This window comes from Polyodon spathula, chromosome 3, assembly GCF_017654505.1.
Source record: "Polyodon spathula isolate WHYD16114869_AA chromosome 3, ASM1765450v1, whole genome shotgun sequence".
Lineage (NCBI taxonomy): Eukaryota > Metazoa > Chordata > Actinopteri > Acipenseriformes > Polyodontidae > Polyodon > Polyodon spathula.
In genome coordinates, this window is record NC_054536.1 from 61,708,419 (window position 1) to 61,732,274 (window position 23,856).

Consider the following 23,856-nt stretch of genomic DNA (forward strand, 5'->3'; position numbering starts at 1 on the left):
CAATTTCCCAGACCAGTGCTGCAATGCAGTTGAAATTCATCATCTACACATTAATACTTTCACTGAAAGAAAGTACTGAAACAGTACAAAAAAAACTGACAAGAGGGAAAAAAAGTACCTCATCTCTTGATACAGTCCTAATACTATAGCTTGCAGTAACCTTTCTCTTCTGAATACATAAAACTGGTGTAGGTATTTATTTAATATAAAATACCTAATTGTACCATTTGTGTTTATGAAGAACATATTTTCAGATTCGATTAAGTATGAAAACAAAATCCAAGACCATAATTTCTTCAGTGCAGTTTATGCCCTTAGTTTAATATGCTAAAACTGCCTAACAAGGATTTAAAACTGGCCTACCAATATGACAGTGATGACAGCACAAATAAGCCTTTTCAATTATAAACATGGAATTATCAAATAGGCCTTTTTTATTAGAATTATTTGTATGCTTTCATTATACAGAACAATAACCCTTGGAATATGAATTAATATTGATTAGCATACTTATTTTTCAACAGAAAAAAAGAATTCTCTCTTACCCGTAACAGTGACTGTGATTCCTCTTTCGATTTACTGTCGCCTGTTGTAGAATACTGGGGAGTAAGCTGACCAGCTTTGTCTCCACTGCTTGCTGCTGTTCCCTGCAGTAAGGTTTTAGACTCTCCAGTCAACCCAAAGACTATGGTGGGAGTGTCCCGGAGAGGTTTCTGTTGCTCCTGGTTTATAGACACAGCGGTCAGCAATCCCAAGCCACCCTGCCCGTAAGGAGGACTCCCCCTTAAGATATCCATGCCTCTCTCTTTGGGAATCCAAATAATATTTTGGCCTTGCTCATTGGTGGTCTCACTCCAGCCTTTATCCTTGAGCAATTCTTTCTCTTCAAATGTTTCTCTCTTTACTGCTGCCTCAGTGATGGAATCCACCAGTTTTGACTCAGGATACATCAAGCTATACAATTTCATGTCATTCTTTGACTCTTCCTTAATGCTCATCTTGCTGGGAAGGTCACCTCCATTGGCTGTGACTGATTCCATCTCCTGACAATGAACTGTGTTGAAATGATCCAGTAAAGCTTGGGTTTCCACTGCTGTAAAGCTACAACGGCGACACTTGCAGCAGTTGTGTAGTCTCCTATGTAGAAAACAGAGACAGAGATTAACCCATTGCTTAATCATTAACATTTTCTTTCATATTTCGGTGACTTCTTTGTGCATCACTGGACATGGAGCCACCAGGTAATGTGATAATGTAAGCTGAACTTCCTTGAAATGTATCAGCTTTTTATTTTTTTTAATTTTATTTTTTTAAATAAAATCGCTGAATATACAGGTTGTTTTAATTAGATGTGCTTTTTACTAATAAACCCACTTTCACAAGTATAATTTAAATATTTACTAGCACAGCATTCTGTGCTGGATATCAAAGTCTTACTTAATTCCCCCTTAACTTTCAGATTTACCACAAGATATGCATCAGAAATATAACCCTTAGCCAGTCATGAGAGAATGGGTATGGAATATCATAGTTATCTGAACAAACTAATTGTTTTTCTTGTTATGATTCACTTTGCGTATAATTTTCAGTGTTTCAGTTATCACATCCTGGCGACTCATAAGTTAAATGCCTTTAAAGTACTGCCTTTAACGTACCAATTGCTGTGACATTTTTAGTTCCCCATGAAAATGTCCTTTTAAGAAAGAATAGTCTAAATATACAAATTTGCAACACTTAAAAATAAATATAGCAAATGTTAGCCTTTTTGACACAATAACTGTTACACTGCTTTTAGAAATCTGGCAGCCAGTAAATGATTGAACACACTGCATAGGGCTTCATGATTTCTTAAAAATGTCTAACGAAAAAGACACCAGCTTGTGGCAGAGCAGAGCTCTGCCCTTTATAAATTGGCAGGGATGGGGTTAAATTCCCCGACCTGCCTGGGTTTATTGTGTTCAGGTGGCTGGGGTTGATTAGAGTAATTAACGATCAATCAGCACCCAGCCACCTGACATAAAAGGAGGCTTCAGCTTCCCATAGGAAAGAGGAGGGAGCTGAGGAAGCAAGCTGGTGTTTGTGCATGCTGTTTTTTTTGGTTTGCTGTTTTGTGTTATTTTTGTATTTTCAGATCCAGTGAAGGCATCGCCCAGCCTGGAAACCTTTATTTTTGTCAGTCTTCTTCTGTGTCTTTCTATTTGTGCTTAAATACCTTTGTTTTGGCCCTTGTGCCCTTTTATTTTGTGTTTATTTATAATAAAAATATTTTTTTTTTTTGAACTGCAGTCTGTCTCTGGGCCTCTATCCACTCACCAGCCTGTCACACAGCTGCATCAAAGATCGGAAATATTTCTGCCGATGATCGCTCTTTCCAGTACAAGAAGGGGATATTCGACATGTGTGTCTGTTACGTTTACATTTATTTATGGTTGTTATTTTGTTAATTCACTAATGATGAAAACAGAATGTCTTTAAAATGTTGGCATAAAAAACACAATATTCTACAATTTAGCATTTACTGTTTTCAGGTAAGCATTTAAATATTTAAAAATATTTGTTGTATAGTTGTATAACTAGAGGAAATAATCAACTTTGAATGTGACAATACTATTTATTTCTGCTTTAACTACCAAACAGTAGAGCCTTCATCGATGGGCAATATCACTTAGTTAAAACCCTTCATTGCTGAAAGTAATAAAGCTACCAAACGTTCTGGTTTGGCAGGGACAGTCCCATTGTCAGAAAGGATGTCCCTGTGTCCTGAAGCATTTGTAAAAATCATAACTTTGTACCGGGCACTGGCTGGGTTGATGGAACTATTTTCCCGGCGAAGGAATATTGTTTTTGCTGTTGTGGACTGCCTTTTGTGTACTACATGCTTCAAAGTATATTTCAGTGGTATATCACCAGCTAACTGGCACAGGAGCAGACATGTAGGCTACACTTGGAAAGAGCAATAAAAACTATGATGTCTAAATGCATACTAACAACGTTTGATGTGAAAAGTATGGTGTAGGCCATCTTTTGGGTTTGCTCACGGTGGTCGGTCTGACATTGGCAACTACCTGAAGTGCACCAAGCACAAGAAGTCATAATTGCAATCAGTGAGCTATGCAATTATTGGCTCCTTAAAGGAAGAAGCTCCAGAAGCTACTAGTGGCCTCCGAGGAGGGTATGTGTGCCTACCACACTGTCAATCATGGACAGAGCTTAAAGTTTACGGACTGCATGTCCAAGTTAATCAAGAAAAATGTACAACCCGAATTTCTCTTGGCTAGAACGAAGACCAAAGCAGTCTTAACCAGTGTGTTCGCGCCCATGGCTAGACAACTCGAGCAATACCTGAGAAAGGCCAGTTACATCTCTGCACTATGTCAAGCCAACAAGGGGGAGCAAACAAAGTTGTTGGAATTTAATGAGCTTCCCGGAGAAACCGCAGGCACATCAGCAGCGTACTTGATAACATGAACACCAACTTTAGAGATGCACCAAGGGCTGGAATTGTAATGTCCTCAAAACAATGAAAGCAGCCATTGGACGAAATGTCGCTGGAATTGGACGTATAGCACTCATTGTGCACAATGCGATTCAAACTGCAGCAGACGTCCTTCCTGTGGACAAGCCATGCATCACTGTTAAGATCTACAAGTACTTTTACATTTACACAGTGAGAGTACAGCAGCAGCAGAACTATAAAACTTTGTGGAAATCACCTATAAGGACTTGCCTGGTCACTGTGCAACCCGCTGGCTCTCCCTTCTGTCAACAGTGGAACAAATGCTGCAGCTCTATCCTGCCTTGTCCCTCAATCAATTTTTTTTTTCAACAGACCCTTGTCCAAGCTGTGGTTTCTCTACATCCATAATCAGCTCCCCCCCATTAACATCATAAAGAAGCCGGAGAGGCAGACCTGCACCGCTGGTTGTTCATTTTTGTTAACTAACATTTTCTGTGTTCAAAGCAAAGCAAACCATTGTAATTAATCTCACAAATCCTGACTAATTTAATTACCATTTGAATAGCGCAGGACTACTGGTGGTAGCTGATAGCTTGTTCTCTTCAGATGGTTCATCAGCAGTTTTCTGCCGTTTAGACCAAAACAAATAGCAATATTTTTTTATTATTTTTTCCTTTCCCCTACCGCTATCAGGCCATACTTCAAGGCTATCACTCAGTATTACGTCACGTTGCGTGTCAATTTGTACAGTAAGTGTAAATGCTGTGTACACTGTCCAATCAGAAGAGTTCAAGGTTGAACCTCTCATGAATGACAGCAAATAGCCCAATCGCAAACAGAAATTTGAAACAAGTGCTTTGGCAGACAGTAAGTGAGTGGCGATTCATGTGTATACTATTTGAAAGCAGTACTGATTGAAGCGTACTGAGGCCACCAAAAAAAAAGTTTTTTTTTTTTTTTGTTTCATTGGAACATTGCGTGGTCAGTCAGTACCCGTGTCTTTTCGGGGGGGGGGGGGGGGGGGGGGGGGGGGGGGGGGGGGGGGGGGGGGAGCATGTGACCAGGTGTGCCCCTCCTACACGTTGCCACTGCCTCTACTCAATGCAAGTAATACATCAGTAGGAAGTACCCCATAGATCAAGTATGATATTTCTTACATCCACTGGAGGCAGAGTGTTGTAAGGGGTACAGATTAATGACAACACTCTGTACCACCTATAGTTACAGAGAAGACACATTCGAGGGTTCTAAAAAGTTACCTGAATATGATAGACAAAGTGATTCTAAGCAACAACATGAACATATTAGGCAATATAACTGTCATATTTCATAATCGCACCAAATTTAACTTTCAATTATTTTATTTTTGCTTTATTGGCCAGGAAAATGTAATGAATAGCCATGATATAAGTTGCATAGTTTTTCTTTGATCTTTCTACTTTTGTTGAAATGTACTTTAGTTGCCAATTCTGTGCAAAAAATAGTGTTTGATACATCCTGTTCAATGCCTTTTATAATTCCTATGCTGAGAATAAAGTTTCACTGCAATAAATGATCCATTACTTTAACTCATTAAAATAAAAGCTTTCAAAACTACAAAATATATCAACAGGGATAAAAATAGGCGATTTTTTTATTTTAGTTTTAACCATTGGTAGAATACAAATAAAATTCAATTAAAATACATCAAAAGCACCCCTTGGTCTAACAATATGCCCTTGAAGTAGCTCTCAATTGCTACTCCAGTAAAGATGATGAATAGGGTTTCTGTGAGTCTATGTGCCCATGAGCAATGTGTTTTTCCTAGACAATGGGGTTATCACATCACAATAAAAATAGCTTTTTTCAGGCATTTACTTTTGAGTCTCATTTTCAAAATGTATTCATAGTATCATGCTTGCTCTTTGCAAGATACTATATATTTTCAAATATATGCCCCAAAGGTCATCTAACCCCATCATAAGCCCCACCAGTTAGGCCACATCTACTGGGCACAAAAATGTGCAAATTGATTTTCTACTAAAATGTAAGGGTATGGCTGTTTGTAGGCTTTGTTTTGGCAGTTTTTACATTAGAAATGTGAGTTTTGTGAAGAGAAACAATGCATCCACTGTAGCATAAGCTAAGGGGATTGTCATATCTGATTGAATGATTTGTAAATAAGGAGGTAAAATGGAAAGGTGAGAATGTTATACTGAAACTGGACAACACCTGTAATGTAATTTTACAGCAGTTGTAGAAGTTCCATTGGATTACCAAATTAATACAAGCTGCCCTCACAGGGATGTTTTACTTTACAAAATGTTGTAATTGTGACTTGTAGGACATAAATCAGAGCATGCAATAGTTAAAGCTTTGAAAGTTTTACTATTTAACCCTTTGCAGTCCATTTATTCAGCACTCATCAGGCGCGTCTGTCCAATTTATTTTCACACGCACTGTTTATTTTACACGCGCTGTTAATTCCCCCCCACACACACACACACACACACACACACACAGAAAAACAGGGTTAAATTGAATGGCAAAAGGACACTCAGTATTGTATCTCCAGCCAAACCCCACCCCTTGTTCGCTTTATTTTTCACATACCTCTTTATAAATCCTCCCCTGATCACTCATTTTATCACTAAACTCCTCAATAATGCAATCCAAGTCATTATTTTATTACTATAACATCTCAAAAATCTCTGCAAATGTCTGTGATATTCTTTGAGCGCTGGATGCAGAAGCAGCTATATCCTTTGTTTATGTCTGTGTTATCTCTGTAGTGCATGGGGCTATGAAATATGCCCTTTTCTCTTTTTTTTGGCTTCATTCAGCTCCTATCAGTCTCACTCGCCCATTGAAAGGTTTTCTCGGCTTTCTCCAGAGAAAAAATGACTAGAGACCCACGCTTTACATCTTTTTGACAGGGTCCGACACTGGACTGGAAAGGGAAAATTGTAATATCCGAGATAGGACCGCAAAGGGTTAAATATTATAGACCTGTTCCTATGTACCCTCAAATATAATTTATTAATGTTGTTAATTTACCATTTTGGAAGGCTTTTAGTTTCTTTAAATTAAATTTACAGTACAGTACACTAACACACAGTTAAAGTCCAAGTGTCGGTAAAACTGCGTTCAAAATAGATCACGTATTATTTTGCAAAGTATGACAGAATTAACTTCACTGTACTTCAGTCTTCTGGTATCAGCATATTTGTAAATTGTTTTACTCTAACATTAACTGAGGCAGTAGCTAATAGTAAGTGCAATAACTACTGTTTACAGTGTATACTAGCAGCAATACAGTGTCCATGGACCATTTTAACTTGCTGTGGCCTTCAAAAAACAATCATGTTGTTTTTTACTTAGACTGTATAATTTTATATATTTAGATGTAATTTTTACGAGCAGTTATGAGTTGTTTTCACAGTTACCTTTGATTAAAAATTTAAAGAAAACTGAGAATATCTTTTAAAATCATATCTTAAACTGATCAACTTCCCCACTCATGTTTTGTTGTATTTCTAAAGGTTTCAAAGATAAATGATGGATGATCATATGGTTGGTCAGGAAAAAATTATATATATAATATATATATCCCTATATATATTATATATACATGATATATATATATATAATATCTATATATTATATATTACAATTTTAATGTTTACCTTAAAACTGTAAAATAACTGTTGTGTATATATTCAATTAAGGCACCACTGGAAAGCAATATCTGAGCTCAACAACTTTTCTACTCATGGTTTTTATGTAGTCTGACTGCTGCTTTAGCTATGCTGAGGTAAATAGGATGTGTTCTGCATTGCACTACACATTTGAATTTTTAACTGGAAACTCGCTGGTATTGGCAGCATCATTGCCATTCTAAATCCACGCTGCCAGGCTGAAATGAGTTAAGGAACTAAAATTTTAAAAAAAGGACATTTACAACGGCTTCAAACCTTTGTTCAATTGCAGGGAATTGCACTTCTTCAGGATAAAAGTATTCTGACACTTAGAATTTTAAATCTAAAAAACAGCCCAATACTTCTTTAATCAAATTGCAGACTAAAGTGTTATAAAATTATGTACAATTACAGACTCTTGGGGTAAAAAATGTGACACGTCACTAGGGGTGAGCAAGATAAAAGCTGCAAATCATGGATATTAGATATTGATTCAGCAGAACCGTACAGCCACGCATGCTCCCAACTGAAAGGGTAGGCTTTAATGTTGCTTGTACATTGGGGGCAACACAAAGACAAGTACCACAAGCATGCAGGTAAAATGAAGTGCACCTAAAACCTTAATATCATAATGAATAGAGGCCACAATAATTACCAGTGAACAAAAAAAAACCCTACATTTAAAAAATAATTTATTAGCTTTGTACTAAAGACTTTAGTAAGCATTTGGTATTGAAACCCCACAGTTTATATGGAACTAAATTCACTATAATTTTACCCAGGGACTTAAAGGGCAGTATTGATGAAAACTTATTTACATGGCTTTCTTTTATTTATTATATTTACTGTAACGATAAAGCTGATAATATTGAATGGTGCGATTCATAGATTCAAAACCTTTATAGCCTTGCAACCTAAAAGTGCTAGGTTGTCTGGGGTAAATACATTTAATGTAAATTCACAAAACGAAATCAATGAAAGGCTCTTAAGTAATTACATTTTTTTCCATTACCAAGCGTTTTCTCTTATGAAAAAATGCTGCCTATGACACAAGTAAAACTTTTGCCATTTTGTCACAGAAGTCACCAATTTTACAAACTGCAAACCATCTAAAATGCATTTGCGTACTTAGTCTTTACTGAATTAGTTAATCCACTTAGTTTTATAAGGAATCAAGGTGTCCTAACCAGTATTGAAAAAACAGCTACAATATATGGAACTCTTGGCCTTATTTTAAAAAAAATACCTGTTACATCTTTAAGCTTATTTCCATTTTAAGGATCAATGCAAAGTACTAATAATTCAAGTCAACTGCAACTAAGTTAACTAAATTCTTATGATAGTCATATTTTAATACCGGATATTATATATGTTAAAAAAAATAAAAAATAGAGAGATGTTTTTGTTTTGTTTTTTGCTTTCTCCTTACCTGTAGTGACGAAATATCTCTTCTTCAACCTCTGTAACAAAATCACATTTGGTGCAAGAGTGTTCCTTGTTTTCTTTGACTGACAATTGTGCCTGATCTTTCACAGGCTGCTCATCTTCAGGCTTGACTTCCTTTGCCGTCTGGGAGCTGTGCATGTTCTCATAATGAATCAAAAGCATATCGACATCGTGAGCTGCAAATGAGCACTGATCACACTGGTGCTTAACTTTGGCACTCCCTGTCACACCAGGGGACAGCTGCAACAACAAGAGGGCACAGTGGGAACAATTACTTTTCCTGCAGGCAAACGGGTAGGTAATTTCCCCCAGGTGCTTTTCAGGGCTGCACAGTCCTCTAGGGCAGAACTGGCAGTGCTTAATAGTACATTTGTGAATACTGTGCACCTGCTGATAGTGACGCAAAAGAGGCCCAACAATAATCACTTCTGAACCGTGGCTCATGGAATACCTGAAATCACAAAACTGACAATTGTAGCTGGTCACCACGTTTTCCTCACTTGTTACCTCTTTCTTCCTCGTGGTGATAATCGGTTCCCCATCTGTTTTTTTCCCCATATCGTTTTGGTTAACGAGGGCTTCTCTTGAGACTTTGTCACCGCCCTCTTTGTTAGGGTTTCCTGACTTGCCTCCACAATGCTGTTTGTCATAATGTTCTAAGAGTCTTAGAGTGCTGGACGACTCACAACTGAAGCTGCAGAACTTACACCAGTAATAACTAGTAGTATCTGTACTGTTCTGCCTGGGGGAATCCATGGGTTTAATTGGGACAGAGTAACCGATAGGGGTATCATCTTCTGCCCTAATGGTGCTTCTGTCCTGCCATTTCCCTAGCTCACTGGGCTCCACGGTGCAGGGCAAGCAGTCGACTTTGTTAGAGTTCTTCTCTGATGGTTTGTTATAGTCGCTTGAGTCAATGCTTGCTGGGGGAGTTTTTGCCTTGTTTGGGTGCGTGGCTATAAAGTGCTGTTCTAATTCTGTCGAGGAGCTGCCCATGTAGGTGAAGTTGCAGAACTTACAGCGGAAGTACTTGGTGTTGCCTTGACAGTCTGGGGTTTTACGCCCAATGCCGATGAAGGTTCCTCCTAAAGTTACCTGTTAGAAAGAAAAAAAGCGTGAGGAAAGCTTACTTTCAATAACTCTCTGTTAAAACTTTTCATAGCACTGAAGTTAAATATTCCTTGAGAATTAGACATGAAAATAACTGGCTTTTATAATTATACTTTTAACATTTGGTAGATTCGAAGACTACTGTGCTAAAATACATCAGAACAATCTACTAAACGTCAATTTACATTCAATTACCAATAAATTAACTCAAGAAATACATGTTTAAAAAAAATCACTGGTGATTTCCTAGAAAATAAGCCATATTTTAATAAATCTAGCCTAGCTATGCTGCTACAGCTAAACTGCACAATACACAGTCACAAACACCTTAATGCATCTGTGACAGGAAATGGCTAAGTGGTGACATCAGGCCGGAATACAGGAAGAACACAAAAAAAAATAACTGCAGTTCAAAGGCGCAGCTCGCGCCGTTTATTTAAAAAGACAAAAAATATATATATATATATATATATATATATATATATATATATATATATATATATATATATATATAACAAACAAACACTGCTCACAGAGCACAGAAAACAAAAAGGTAAACAAAAATAATCACGAACAGAAATGCAGTAGGTCAGGCTGGGCAATCGCCTTCACTGTTCCTATAAGTTTTAGTTTCACTTTCGTCTCTCCTCTCGCTCTCGTACTCTCCTCCTTACACCCAGGTGACCACACAAGTGACCATCTCCCGATTAACAACAAATTAATCACTTAACTAACTCGGGAGATGGCCACCTTCTGCACAAGGTTTTTTTTTTATTAATTATTCCTGGCAGAGGACAAGCTGTTACCTTGCCTCTGCCAGAACACACTCAAACAAAAAAATGCAGCGCTTCGCCATCACATATAAATAAATACTTCCGACTTACGCTGTCATCTAAATACAATAAACACTAACACGGCTTTTACCGTCATATTTACACCTAATAATAAACAAATAAACACGTTCTCAAATAAATACTGTACAGGGCTCCTCGCCCTGTTACAGCATCTAACTGAACGGCCTATCTAACTGTAAGCTACATTTCAAAAGGAATAAGAATAAATATACATGCAAAGTGTCCTATCTGCCATGGAAGCTAATTTAAGACTCCCAGGAAGAGAGGATAAAAATAATTAAACTGAAGAAGATAAAATACTCATGGCAAATGCTGTGATACTACTGTACTTGTCTGTAAGTTATGTCTATTATTGTGAGTTATAGAAATAAAAACAGAGTAGAGTCAGTACAAAAACAGTAGAGTACAGAACAAAAGTTCCCCCAATAACTCTGAAGTTGTACAGAATTACTACCACAGAAGATTTGTCAGGCCTAGGCAAGTTTGTGTAGTACCTGATGTTCTTAAGTCCCTCTGGGTCATTGAATAGGATAAACATAATCATATTAGGAATTCCCAGCCCCATTAAGCAACAAATGTATAGTGTATGCCAAATAGCAAATACCGTGACATTCAGGTTTGACTGCCACACTACCCTAGCCTGCCATAATGCTGGACCTCAATTTAACCTAAATGTTCATAAAATATCACCCACCAGAGCTCTAAGTGCAACATTATATTTCTAAAATATTATTATCCCAGATTATAATAATAAATAACTTTGGCCCGGGAATGTGCCAACAAAGTTTTATTACAATAGGATAAGTGCTTCTCTTAATATACATAAGTGTGACATATATACATCTCCAAATACACCAATATTCTGATTGTGCATATGAATATCTTAGTTTTAGCACAATTGAATAAGAAATATGCATCCCCATCAGTGAATAAGGTCCTAAATTAATGATAATTAGTGGATTAAACTAATGAGGATTCTTTCGTATTATTTGGAAACAGTCCTCAATACTTCAAAATACCTTAAATTGTATCTAGATACCTAAGGATGTCCAAACCGGGACTACATTTTCTTTTTTAATCTTTCGCAGGGTAGTGTTGATTCATACATGGGTAGACATGAAATATTCATGTTAACCTTACAAACAGGTACATGCAATGATCACCAAAAATGTGTAATGTTATTTTTGCTATGGAATAATGCATACATTCTTTTCTACTATCAGAGTTACAAAAGTAACACTGACAGCAACAGAGCTTGATGTGAGAGCAGAAAAGTAATATTTGAATACAATCCACTCATATATTCAATGTGTCTTAGATTTTTTCTCTGGAGATTTCTTGTGATTTACTGCATAGCTTTCCTGCCATCAAAGATGTGTTTGAGAGAGTAAGTGTCGTGCAGCATGCTGTATCATTACTGTGTGTTTTTTCCCACCATAAAAAAATAAATAAATAAAACATATCTGTAAACTGTCACAAACAACCTGAGATACCTTCCTGGAACAATTAAAAGGTAACTTTTGACCAGTATTGTGATTGCTTGTGTGTTGTCCATTATTTTAAAGGAATGAGCTTTCAGGACAGAGAATCCGCAATGTGGATTATTGAAATTGCGATTGAAAAGACTAATTAATGGCGGATGATGAATGTGGCCGGAAACCTTTTCCATAGATGCTGACAGCTATCTGTAATGCTGGCTGACTAGCGAAACACGATGACATCATGTCGTCTAACGCCATGGATAGGAAGTGGCTCTCACCTCCACCTCCACCCCCACCCCCACCCCCCCCCCCCCCCCCCAACCAACACAAGTTGATGCAAGGTCGTGTAAGGGGAGGAGGAAGCAAAACAAAACAGAATCCATCCTCTCCAGCCTGCATGCACCCTGTAGAAACTAAATACGAACTGGCTTTCAGGTAAGAAAAACCCCTACTCGCTGGTAGGAGGAAACCTCAGGCTTGCGCTTCCTCCAGGCTCTAAAGATGGCCACCTCCCAGTTTTCCAGGAAAGGCACAACATAACAAAAGCTGACAGCAATCACAGAATTCAGCCTAAGCTTCATGACACCGATAAACAATTCTGTTGGTTAGCCACAGTTCAGGTGAAAGAGCTAATTAATGAAAGAGACCTTTTACATCAATTTCCACATAATTTATTCAAAAGAACAATGATATCCCATCCACTGCTATTTCAGAAATTCTTTACTACCATGACCTGAGTAAAAAAAGCTCTTTAAAATAAAGAATTAGGAAAATTGACAAGACTAAAATGTTTTAATATGTCGTCTGAACCAATTAAGCCCTTAAAAGGTGAGACAGGGTGATGTTTTACTTAATTAATCCTTTCTAAAAATGTCTTCACTTAGAAATAATTCTTAAGGTACAACACTCTTCTGCAGGTGTTGTTTTTTAATTTTTAATTTACCCATTTTCTCCTCAGTTAAGTTGATGTTGACAAGCTACCGAACCCTGAGAAGCAACTGTTCCGTCTGAGTGGTCTCTTCCTGGCACCTGACTTTCTGGTGAGGGGAGCCAAACCCAGATGATTTTTCCCTATAGCCTGTGGGAATGCACTATGGGATCTCAACAAACTTCATCAACTTTACTAGTTGAGCCACTGGAGACTCCTTCAGAGACTGTTTCATTTCTAGTACTTTTTTTTCACTTTAACATTCAACTGCACAAAAATAAAAAGGAGCAGTGATACTGGTACTAAAGCTGAAAATAAAAGATAGATTTTTAAATTATAGGGACTGCACTTTAAATCCTACTGCATTCTAACTGCATTGTTTTTGCAAAGAAATTGAAAAATTATTCAAAGACCATAATCATTATCACAGATATCAATGCATACTGTACAATACAAACCAAATGTAATATATCACATAAACAGTAAACATACAAGCAATGAATTAAACCTTAAGATCAGACCGCACTGAAAACTTCCAGTTAAATGTATACAACATCTGGTCAGTACCTTTTTTTAAACATAATTTAAGTTCCCTTTTTACTGGCTTCCATTCTGCGTGCCTTTGGGTAATGAGATATCATGATTTTTTTTTTTTTATATTACCACATGTGGAAAATTCTGTTAATGACACATAGACTGTATTCTGTTTTCTTTTGTTTGTTTTTCCCTCTCACTGTAACCACATCAAGTTGAAAGCTTGTAGTTAAACAAATGTCCCTCTGTTTCTCAGAATGTGACAAGCAAGCTTTCGCTGTTGCACATCCTCAGGGTTAGGGAAGGTATTATACAAGTGAATAGTTAACTCCCAAGTCTTTAATAGCAAGGTTAGTTGAATACAATGTACAGTAAATTATACTGTGCAAACAATTTAAGTAAGTTACATTGCTAAAGTCATGATTGTTAGGAGCAGTTATCCTACTAAATGAGGGATTAAGAGAAATAGAAAATATAGCACTTACTATATACAAGAGAGAATGGTATATGAGCCAAGCCCTAGCTTTGAAAATATCTGAACAACCCTACAAACTTTTATCATTCCCAAGACTGTAGTTCTTTTTCAGTGGTTGCTTAAGCCATGGAAACCCATGCTTTGAAAAATAATGTAGTCATATTTACTAAGCATTTAATTCAGTTTACTTCAGTAAAAAAGGGGGTTGTACATTTCTTGTTTAAATAATTGTATTCCTAGCAGAATAAAATAGTGCATCAGTTATAAATTTCAACCAATGTGTCTGCTTGAAAGATAATAGCAAAAAAGGCTGATGTAAGGATACTTGAAAAAAAAAACAGAGAATTACACATTTCAAACTATTTGACAGATTGCAATGAAACAGAATGTCTGTGTGGCAGAGTAGTGACTCTGCACATTGGTGTGTGTGTGTGTGTGTGTTGTAGCTGGCAGCCATCTTGGCTCAGGAATTGACGAACAACCTGGAGCCAATGACTGCTGTTTGCACAGCCAAATGTTTCATTGAAAAGTGTGGAATGTGTCCAAGGGGTGATTGATAGATTGACTGATTGTCAATTAAACCCCTGGCCACATGCTATAAAAAGGTAGATGGCACGTTTGTTTGGCGAGTGTGTAGGAGTGTGCAGAGGAGTAGAGTTAAAGAAAGAGAGACATGTGGGAGTGCAAACAGTGGCCATCTTGGCTCCAGGCTGTTCGCCCACTCTGCAGCAAAGATGGATGGCAGCAACAAAGCACACACCAACACACCAATATGCAGAGCCTCTGCTCTGCCACAGTCTTTTTCTGGGTCTGGCAGGACATTCCAGGCTGTACTACTATAATGCTAATGTATATGGTGTATAACACTGACATAATCTGTAAATTTAAATAAAAAAGCAGATCTTTCTTGAGCTCGTTAAAACTTCTTTAACTCCTGGAAAGCTTACTGACCAAAACTAAGGAGCACTGTACAGTAGTCTCTGCATATAGCAACACCTCGAACACCCTTGTAGTGAAACAAATCTTTGTCATTGTAAATGCTCAAGCTAAAGGAACAGGAACTTCGCTTAAAAGAACACCTTCTTGGCACCAACAGCGATTCGTTCACAATGGATACAATACTGATTTGTAACCTGACAACTCATTCTCATCAAACTTAAATTAAAATGGTTTATTCCATCTTTTCAAAAGTGACTTGCCATTGCGAGAATGTTTTGAGATACACCGATTGGTTTAGCAAACCACAGTTATATTATCATTGCCTCGTTGTGTATTCTGATTTCCATGAATGCACTTCATCGCTACAAAATGGCATGTAAAGAAACTGTGAAATGTGCCGCTGTTTCTCTTGCTACAAAAAGCTGGAAATTGTTCGAGCTCTTGAAAAAAAAGCTGAATCGCACAAGTCACCGAGCAAAATTTGTTGTTTCCCGTTCTGGTGAGTTGCAAAACCATTCTGTTAAATAATGTAATATCTTGTATGTTGCTGCTGCATTTTTTAACGTTTGTAGGGGTGCTGTGTTAATTTAGTCTGACAGTTTATTAACATTAGTTTGTCTGTTACTTCATTGTTATAGTTTGTTAACATACAGTTACCTATTAATTTTCTTTTTCAGTTAATTTTATATGTTGAGGCTTGTGTGTCATGACAAGTAATACATATTTGTTTATTTATTGATTAATATTGTGTCTGGTGGCTAACTCCACTTTAGAGAACACCGGTTATAAGCAATAGAATTACATTAGATCAATCAAACGCATACCTGTACAGTAAAGATTAAGGACTTTTTTTCTTAAATATTTTATATTTATTTTATATACTTGTTTTTATGATGTGTATGAAATCTCTCATTAAATGTACACATATTGCAGGTTTTAACATTTAAAATTTATACCATATCTAAAAATATTGAAGTTGATCCAAAATATTCCAGCATATATAAATCATCAAGTTGTATATCTTTTTTTTATTTGATAAATTAACAATGCAAACTTATTAGATAAAATAACTGTTAACAAAAACATACACATGTAATCATTGCAAGCTTTTAAAACTTGAATAATGATTAGCATAGCGCTTTTATTTTTGCTGGAACTGTAACTCACCCAAAGTGTTTTGGTTTCAAAATATTTGAAAAATTAGTCAAATTCACTTTTTCCACTTTTTACAATGTGTTTTCATTGAGACAGACTGTATTAATGTCAAACAGATGGTAAGAACTATGATGCAATAATTTCAATAATCAGAACTATTTGAAAAAAACTTGTTTATAGCAAATATCTAAAGTTAATTGGGTAAAACAAAAGCCAGTATCAAAAGCCAAAGAACAACCGGAGTACTGTTGGCATGCAACAAGGTCTGTTTCTTGTAACTCATTATGTGCTGTGGTGCTACATTAAAGAGAAAATACTTTTTATGCACTTATTTAAATCTGAGACTCCACTTATTCTTTCACAGTAACACAAAATCATAATTACAATAGGCAAATTACTCTTTGTCTGTACACATTTATACATGTTTGTCAGCTTAGGCAACTTCTGTTTACTTGTAAGGGTATGGTTTCCAAACATAGCTCCACTATAAACACATACTATCACATACTGGCATACGTTATGAGAGAGAGAGTTGGGTCTCAGAAGGCAAGAAAGTGTAATGGTGAGGTTCCTGGTAATCAAGATGGAGAGCAAGAACAGAAGAACACTATACAAACCTGTACATCATAAGTCCCATTCAGTACCATGGGCCGCTGGGAGCTGATATCTTGAAGCACCCCAGTGAGCATGCTATGGTTGAGCTTTTGAAAGTCTTTGGAGTGGGTAAACTGCACCATGTTGTGGAGGGCCAAGATCTTGGTGTCGAGTTCAGCATCCTGCCTGGTGCGGTTGTGCAAACCAAGATGGTACTTGCGGAAGTGTTTAATAAGGTCTGTGGGGTCATTGCCATAGTAACCGTAACCACAGATGTTGCATTTGAAGTCCTGCAGCTTTGGAGACAAAGGTGCTGCATCCTCTGGAATTTCGTTGTCCATACCCTCACTAAGCTCTAAAGAAGGTACTTGAGGGGGTTCTGAGACCACAGAGTTGTCCAGGGCAGGGCTCTCATGGTCCAGCTGACCACACTGAACTTGTACAGCCCCGCCTGTTGCCTCTTTTGTCTCGCCAAGGTCTTCAGATTGGGCACAGACCCCGTCTTCACCATCATCTGGATCTGATCTTGCTGGAGACTTCAGCAGTTCACAGACTCCCCCAGCAGCTGGAGTTGAGAGAGCTAGCATATTTCTGTCTGTCACCTCATCATGGGGGAAGGATGGAACATTTCCTCCCTTCTTGTGGCTTTCATAATTGAAACCAGGCCTTTCTCTCGTTGCCGAGCTTTTCAAGTCTTTTTTGATGCTAGAAGAAGGCTCTGAGACTTGCATATAATGATCCTCCTTTTTGTCAGATTCTAGTTCATCTCGCTGACTGATGTCTTCTTGCATGAGATCTGAAGAAAGGCCTTTGTTCCTAGCAGGGTCCTCACTTTCAGTACCTGTCGATTCCAGAGCTTCACCTTCACCACCAAAGTTTCTTAGAGGGAGATTCTTTTTTCGAACCATATCTGTGGAAAATGAATCAAGTATGTTTTAATGGCGATTGTGCACTGTTCACAAAGTTAAAATGCATGAGTTATTTAAAACATGTTTTTTAAAAGGGCTGTTTAAATAAAGGTTGTTATCTGTAAAACTGTTATAGACTGTTGCTGCCTTCTTTTATTTCTTAAAAATCTGAACACTGGTAGTTTCAGTTCATATAAAAATGGTACTTAATCAAAACACTGATTTTAAACTTTGTGAATTCATTATACTTGAAGTGCATTTTTGTATGGGTAATAAAATACATCTGCAATTTTCAAACATGAAAAATACACATTAATAAAAAAAATGATTGTAAAACTTAAAACCCCAAAATGACAATATTTTTTATCAGCACTTTACCACTCACTCCTAAAACATCTGAAGTGCCACAGGGCACACTTTTAGACCCCTCATTGTTTATTTATGTATGCTGATAATACAGAATCTGTATTTTATTTCTAGTTCCATTTGATTAAAATATGTTTTAAAACATAAAGCAACTTTGAACTTAATGGAACGTAATTGTTTAAATAGAACAGACACCCTGCAATAGGCTTGACCATAAAACATATCCAGAGCCTCCCTGGTTCGTAGCCATGTAACACACTTTATCGGGTTTTAGAACTTACAATAAACACAGGAAGAATAAAAAAAGAAATGTCTCTACATCCTTATTGTGTATGCAAAACTATTAGTGTCACAAATGATTAATTACTATCATTTCAAACTTTTACATGACTACAACTAAGTTTTTACAGGTTATTTTTATAAAACTTATAGAAACATTAAAAGCCCTCTTGAAAACATGTTTCTAATTTAGTTAAAATTATACACATTACTGATACCTACAATGTAAACCATTAGCATAATATTACATTTGTTTCCCCTAAAAAAATAAATCATGTTTTATAACAGTTATTTTGTTCAATCTGGAAAATGAAGTCAACTTTCAGCTTTAAAACTGAAAAGGATAACAAGATTAAATGATTACTTTTCTAAGAAATTAAAAGTTTGTTAAGTACAACCCCGTACCTGGACAATGACCAAAAATGTTATAAATATTACCAAGTTACAATAAAGGGATAAGCCATAAAGACAAACATGTGATACCTGCTTTCGGACCGTCCAGAATTAATTCCATGTCACAGTGTTTTAAATTGCTGGGCCATGTGGTCTTCCCAGCTTTCTGTTTACTTGCTTAAAACAGTTTGACTAATTTGTTTCCACTCCAAAACCTATAGTGACCCTAGTGGTAAGTGAAGAACAAGGAAAAAATATAACATAGGTGCAACTGAATTCAAGCCCTATTTCAACTCGACCTTTATGTATGCCAAGACTCAGGAAGATCTGTCTTCATTTTCTACATGCTTGCTTATTCAACAAGGACAGCAGAAAGAACAAGAAAAGATTTCATGGTTTTGCTTCCTTCTCTTAAATCAAGAAAACACGTTGAAAAAATAGTGACGGCGCCGTTTTTAGTTTTTTTTTTTTTTTTGGGGTTTTTTTTTTTTTTTTTTACTTTTACCGAAGCTTGCTGGATTTTGTTTAAATATGATTACAGAAGAATGTAAGACTTTCTATTAAATCCATATCAAATTACAAAAATGATGTACTCCACACAGAATCATTGAAATCTGAACCCAACGTCAATTAGAAAATGGATCAGAGATTTCTTTAACCTGATTGGCCAATATCCGGCAAAGGACCTTGAATGTTATCGTTCAAACTATGTTTAATCACTATTCCAAAAGAATCTACCAGAAAATATGTAAATTCAGTATACAGTTATGTAATTTACCTTTTTTCTGTTTGATGAAAGAAATTCTCCATTCTAGTGATGCCTGTCAATGCAAACTAAGTCTGCTTCCTTGCTGTCCTGTACGTTCAATCTATCCATTTAAATACAGTATTGTATAGCAAATAAAGTACAAAAAAGAAAATAACAATCTAGAATAGTGTTTGCTGTCAGCAATAGCAACTAGTCTCCGGTTTGAATGACAAGTTGTAGAAAACAAACAAATGGACGCAGACTGTTACTTTCAGCAACTTTATTTAGCATATCATAACACCGGCATGGTGCTCTCTTCTCTAACAAAGCCAGGAGGCTTTGAATAAACTTTATGAACACACTGTGAACATGTTACTGAACAACAGTACAATTAGCAACACATGTAGGCAACCAGATATTGTTAATTACTAAATCTTTACATTTTAGGACCTAACTGTAACTTAAATACACAAACATCTACTCAAATCCTAATAAATACATTTAAAAATCTTTTTTGAAAAACAGTTCACAACCCATGTTCGCTTTTGTGTATGAAGTATCTAAACTGAACAGCATCTCCATATAAACAGATTTTTTTTAGTTTTTTTTTTTTTTTTCTTTTTTAGTATTGAGTTATTATTTAGGCTATTGGAAATACCTGCAGGGTGACACTGTCCACCACTGGCATACAGAAGCCTGAAGGCTACAGCCCGCAGATGGAATTCTAAGCAAACCGCATTACTCATGGAATACTGAGGAAAACATGTCTACTTGTCTAATGATACTTGTCTTCCATGTAAGGTGACTAGAGGGATATTTAACTTTTGAGCCTGTTGAAGTTGTATACATAACTATAAAAACACTCATGCTGGTATATGTAATAATACCAGAAGAAACTTAAATTTGGTGACAAATGTTTTGACTAGAAGTCTTTTGAAGTAACAGAGAAACTCTGAGTCTGACTTGCAACACATACATGCTATTTGTCATATATGGTGTGAGCTACAGTGAACAAACTGCTTAAAATACCATTACTACAATACAACCAGCTTATGATCTGTGTACATCTTCTAATTGTTGCTCATGACTGGCATGGAGCTGCTTTGACTCTAGAACCTCCGCAGTTATACTCATATCTAAAATCGCCACTGGCAGTCATTATGATAGTTACATTTTAAACAACATCCGTATTAAAATGAAAGACAAACTATCGGATACAACTCAAAACTTTTATTTAAAACATGTCGTATCTGCACACTCGAAATGTCGTACTTAAATTAACAATTAAACAAAGGGTTTATTTTCTAACTTGCCACATATAAAGCACTACTTCAAAAAATTAAAAACTATAATAAAAAAAACATTTCAAAATAAACTAGCGGGTAAACAGGTATATGTACATACAAAACAGTAAAAACGAAATTACTTTTAATTTAAAATGAAAGTAACATACTGTATGCTTTCTCTTGCATGTGTCACTCTGCTTTGCAGTTTTCTGATCGAAATTTTCTGCTGAAGCACTGCGGCTAGCTTAAAGAAGAAATCTCACCTGCCGATATCTTCCCAGGTGCATTATTTGTTCAAAACGAAGGAATTGATGGCTGCCAGGTCCAGTAGAGATAAGCTTATATATATATATATATATATATATATATATATATATATATATATATATATATATATATAAATAAATAAATATAATATTGTAGGTTATATTCAAAATAAAAACCATGTAAGGTAAAAGGCAGTCAAAATGACTGCTTTGGCGGTTCTAGGTGGGCGGGATTATAACTTCCTAAATTTCGTGATCCTGCCTTTTAAACGGCGTCAGGGTATTTAATACATGTATTTAGCAAGTCATAAACGGACAACCGTATAATTTTCAGACATGCCGAGTAATATCCATGTACAGTACCACAGGGTTTGTATCGCACAGCAATGCCATTACAGTGCTGAATCAAATGGTAGTTTTCAATACTGTGATTTGTCCAGCACCCTCTCCTACTTTATATACAAATAAATCCAGGTCAGTTTTCTTTTCTCACTTCATTATTGTGAAACAGCAAACAAAAAAATGCCTTAAAATGCAAGGTGCACTACATCACTGACTTCCTAAAAATGCAATAGTGCAGTCAGTCTTCAATGCACTTAATCTCATTGTTGGCATCTTTGATTTGTTTCTTGAAGGTTACTGCAACCTAAAATTACTCCTGCTTGTGATCAACCAAGCAGAGTATAGTTTCATGAACCCTCCAGCTGTGTGGGTTGCCACACCTGAGTAAACTTATTTCCCTGTCATACATGAGTGCAATAAAGAGTCAAAATACAGTAGTTTTGACCAATAGAAAATGTTAATTTGTTGAATTAAGACCAAGCTTTAATAAAATTGTTTTAAAAAATACGGCATGATTCTGTGAAAAAAAAAAAGGATATGAGATTACAGGTTCTTTGGTTTTTTTTCCTGTAAAGCCCTCAGACTATGGGATTCTCTGTCCAAATCAAGACACTCTATACACAGTTACACCAGTTTTGTCAATTCCCTAGTGGTAACTGCGTGTAGTTTGCGGAGTCGTGTATAATGCCCAACCCAATTTATCATTGCTTTTCCTATACAGTGCTACCTCATTTTAAGGCTGCCCTTCATAGCACAGAAGCGTTTTTTATATGGTGGTATGGTCATGGTTCCCATTCCTTGCATTAGGCCATTTCACTAGCTTTTTCGCTACAAGGAATGGCACAAACAGCACTGTCTCTTAACTATGGTCCTGACCAGAGTGTTATAAATGGGTAACACTTTAAAGTGCTTCAGAAGTCCAATATATTTGTTGATGTTGTTCAAAGCTTCATCTGGCTAGGCTGACAGAAATATCCCAAAGGAAACCAATTCATTTGTGTCATTTTCCTCCTATACTAATTTGATTGCTCATACTAGGTGTTTGGCACATACCATGTCTGTGCTATCATGTATTTAAAACTAAGATACACTTATTTATTTATTTATTTATTTAAATATTGTTTGTGCAGCATGCTGGTGATGTCATTCTCATAGTGTAAGGTGACTACTGAGCCAAGAAATTTCTACTCACTTAGTCTCAGAAAAAAAGAAAAAAAAAACGGATTAAAATTACCTTGAAATGTAAGGTCTGTGAGCCACACATATGCAAGTAGTAAGACACTACATTAGCTGAATGTCAAAAAGTGCTATAATTCTTAAAGGGAAAAAAATGCTTCACTTATGAAGCTGCTGCAGGATGCTTTTCAGTTTAATTAATTTAATGAAATACTGGTTTCTAAACAACATGTACTTTTTGCTCTAAAGAAAGGGACCAAATGATGATTTATACAAGAAAGCTAATATTCACTTATAAAATACTTTTAAAATGAATTGTTTGCAGATTCCTAATTGGTATAAATTAAGCCAGTTTGAGAACAGTCGTATCAACAAAGGTACCAATCATTGCAAATTACAGCATATTAATAGATAATCTACAGACTAGTTTACTGACAGCATCAGTACATTTATTTTTGACTTGTGACTAGCTAACAGGATTGTTTTAAGAAAATATGAAACCGCAGTAAACAAAAACAAACCAAAAAAATCCCTGGAGATGATCTGAAAAGTGAGTTACTGTCGAACTTGTTATACAATAGGTGGTCCTGTTCAAAGTAATTATTAAAATGACTAGAAAGACACCCCAATTTGCTTTCATTAAAAAAAACTGAAAAACGATATGGTATGCTGCTTAATATGCTTCTTTCAAGTTCCTTATAATTTTTTCCATTGCTTTGTTTTCCAGACTTTAATTTCATTTAAATGACGGCCACTAATCCTGCAACACTTGCTGCCTTATAATGCTGCTAAATGAGTGTAAAGGGTCAGATGAGATCCCAAAACATGCTACACAAGAAGAGGATCTACACTGTTCTGGCAGGTTAAATGGATGTCAGAGCCAAAGTGAAAATAAAGCGACTTGCAAAAAAGGCTTTATGATAGTGAGGAATTAAATTAGTTTTGTAGTTCATTTTTAGCCATGATAATTGTTAAAAGCGTAATATTTACAAACAATTAGACAATGTGTATGTTCTGATTAAGTGCTGTTTTGAAATGACTGTTATTTACTTGCAGTAATCCAATTACAACAGTTCACTATGTTTTCTAAAAACTGTGTTTAAGTGACTTTTGAGACAAGTTACTTTTGGAGAAAACTAACAGAATTCTATGTGCACGTTAACAAAATGTGCCTAATGAAATTAAATGTTTTTGCTGAAGTGCACATTTTATACAGAGGAATACATTAGTTAATGCTGCAATCGCCTTTAAATGAACACTGGGTATACTTCCGTTTCCATAATAGAGAAACAAAAACTGTACTCGGAGCAAAGGCCTAATAATTCTGGAGTAAACAATGCTGTGGGTGCTAAATAATATGACAACTTGAATGGTCAAATCCTTGTAAAGATTGGAAACTTTTTGAAGTTACAACCCCCCCCCCCCCCTCCACACACACAAAA

General features: G+C 36.2%; 1 protein-coding gene across 3 annotated transcripts in view; it reads right to left on the minus strand.

Moving 5' to 3' along the window:
• Positions 1–23,856, minus strand: part of LOC121313275 (zinc finger transcription factor Trps1-like) — a 111,492-nt gene that overhangs the window by 73,349 nt on the left and 14,287 nt on the right. For 2 of the 3 annotated variants that reach the window (XM_041245645.1, XM_041245643.1), the window contains exons 2-4: positions 16,674–17,560; positions 8,564–9,675; positions 546–1,137 (exon numbers count right to left, since the gene is read on the minus strand). In XM_041245645.1, coding sequence (XP_041101579.1) covers positions 546–1,137; positions 8,564–9,675; positions 16,674–17,558 — 2,589 coding nt within the window. In that variant the 5' untranslated portion in view covers positions 17,559–17,560. The remainder of the gene's footprint in view (positions 1–545; positions 1,138–8,563; positions 9,676–16,673; positions 17,561–23,856) is intronic. The other variant, XM_041245644.1, reaches the window with a different exon arrangement.